This window comes from Lolium rigidum, chromosome 5 (genome assembly GCF_022539505.1).
Source record: "Lolium rigidum isolate FL_2022 chromosome 5, APGP_CSIRO_Lrig_0.1, whole genome shotgun sequence".
NCBI classification, from domain to species: domain Eukaryota; kingdom Viridiplantae; phylum Streptophyta; class Magnoliopsida; order Poales; family Poaceae; genus Lolium; species Lolium rigidum.
In genome coordinates, this window is record NC_061512.1 from 183,688,502 (window position 1) to 183,690,152 (window position 1,651).

A 1,651-nucleotide genomic window follows, 5' to 3' on the forward strand; every position below is an offset into this window, starting at 1 on the left:
CTGGGAGAAATTCTTCCGTTCCTACAGAGCATCGAGATTGCGATGTTGACAAGGATTGGGGAGGAATTCCTGCGCGCCACACGGGCTTCTGGGACTGCGACGTTGCAAGCCACTCCATCGAAACCACTATCAATCACAGTTTCACTTTCACCATGGCAATTGCTACACGAGAGACGAAACAAGCTTCCTATTGCTGCTGCTCTGAATTTTTACAAGTTTTTTTTGTTCTGGTAGGTCCCGACTCCAAGCGCTTTATACTAATAAGAAAAATAAAAGAAGAAAAAGAAGAAAGGAGAAAAGCAGTCTGCTAATCCGGCAATCAGCTCGCGGCGGCTTCAGAGATGCTGCCGGTGCTGCTGCTCTGGCCCGCGGCCGCGGCCTCGGAGATGCTGTGCAGCGACGGCCGCCAGTTCCGGCCCCTGCCGCTCCCGGCCGGCTGCGTCTGCGCCTGCGCTACGCCGCCGGGGCTCCGGTGCCGGTCCTTGCCGTCCCGCTTCGCGTCCTGGGGAGGCAGAGCACGCATCAGCAAAGTGACTCTTGCGGATAGGAGGATATTTTATCGGCAGGAGAATGGAGAGAGAGGCACTGACCTTCTCACAGGCGCCGCCCTGGTCCGCGCCGGCGCCGCGCCGGAGCTGCTCGTGCTGCTGCTTGATGGCCTCGCACCGCCGCATCTTGTCGTTCTTCCTCGCCTTGAGCGCCTTCGTCACCTCTGCGCAGCACGAACAGGATTAGCACCGGCTTACCGCAGTGGATGGGCTAACCCAGGCGCGCGCAGGAACGAGCTCCCACGGCATGGGGACGAGGAGGCAGGAGGAGTGACGAACCTTGCGCGGTGATGAGGCGGTAGACCTGGCCGAGGTGGAGCGTGTCCTTGGGCTTGAGCAGCTTGACCCGGGTGATCTTGGCGGCGCCCGCTCCGGCGGCGGCGGCCTCGGCGCCCGTGAGCGCCTTGTCGTCGGGGGAGAGGCGGAGGATGACGAGCGCGACGTAGTGGCCCGGGTTGGACTTCATGACGTCGGCGGCCGGCGTGGGCCAGTAGAGGCGCTCCACCTTGCCGCCGGGGTGCTGGACGATGACCTCCGCCGCCTCCGCCGCCTGGCAGTTGCCCATCGCGCGCGCGCGCAACCCCGGCCGCCGCGCTTCCACCACCAGCGGCAGCGGCGGTACTGGTGTGTTGCGAGCTCTGGGGGGAGAGAGATGTAGTGGGAGGAGCAGGAGGTCACGCAGTTGCCGTTTCAGGAGGGGAGGTGGTGGTGGTGGTGGTGGCGTTAAATGTGGTGAAGAGAAAAAGGTCTCGGCGATGAGGAGTTTCAGCTCACGAGGGACTGAAGATGAGCTGAGCTGCAGGCCGAAAAAAATATACTGAGAGAGAAAGCTGCAGGCTGAGAATGGTGGAGCACTATTGTGGAAGTTATCTCGCTTGTTTCTTTTGTACCAAAAAAACATGATGAGCTCCCTCGCATACACATTCTCAGTCTACAACTGAGGTGACAAGGGATAACCAGTGATTGCTAGTACGGCCATTACCACTTTGCTAGCAAGCCCTTTTCAGGTTTTTTTAATAGTATTATCATCTTGCTTTAAACCATTATTACGGAAATAATGGCTATCTGACTAACTCCTTCTTTGTTTTTTGCGTATCAGGTAT

At 58.4% G+C, this 1,651-nt stretch overlaps 1 protein-coding gene across 1 annotated transcript; it reads right to left on the reverse strand.

The window, feature by feature from the left end:
• Window positions 1-264: 264 nt before the first annotated feature.
• On the reverse strand, window positions 265-1,332 carry LOC124658325. Its single transcript, XM_047196683.1, has 3 exons — window positions 828-1,332; window positions 591-712; window positions 265-502 (listed from the first exon to the last, which is right to left on the reverse strand). Exons 1-3 carry the CDS (start codon window positions 1,111-1,113, stop codon window positions 320-322), a joined length of 591 nt encoding a protein of 196 aa, XP_047052639.1. The 5' UTR covers window positions 1,114-1,332; the 3' UTR covers window positions 265-319.
• Between the last annotated feature and the right edge of the window lie 319 nt (window positions 1,333-1,651).

Bases quoted from the DNA above. Each gene is read 5' to 3' on its own strand.
- LOC124658325 (XM_047196683.1), bottom strand. From the start codon at position 1,113: ATGGGCAACTGCCAGGCGGCGGAGGCGGCGGAGGTCATCGTCCAGCAC. The intron at 713-827 runs GTTCGTCACTCC...CGTGCTGCGCAG, and splicing joins CCGCCTCATCACCGCGCAAG to AGGTGACGAAGGCGCTCAAG. The intron at 503-590 runs GTCAGTGCCTCT...CTGCCTCCCCAG, and splicing joins AGGGCGGCGCCTGTGAGAAG to GACGCGAAGCGGGACGGCAA.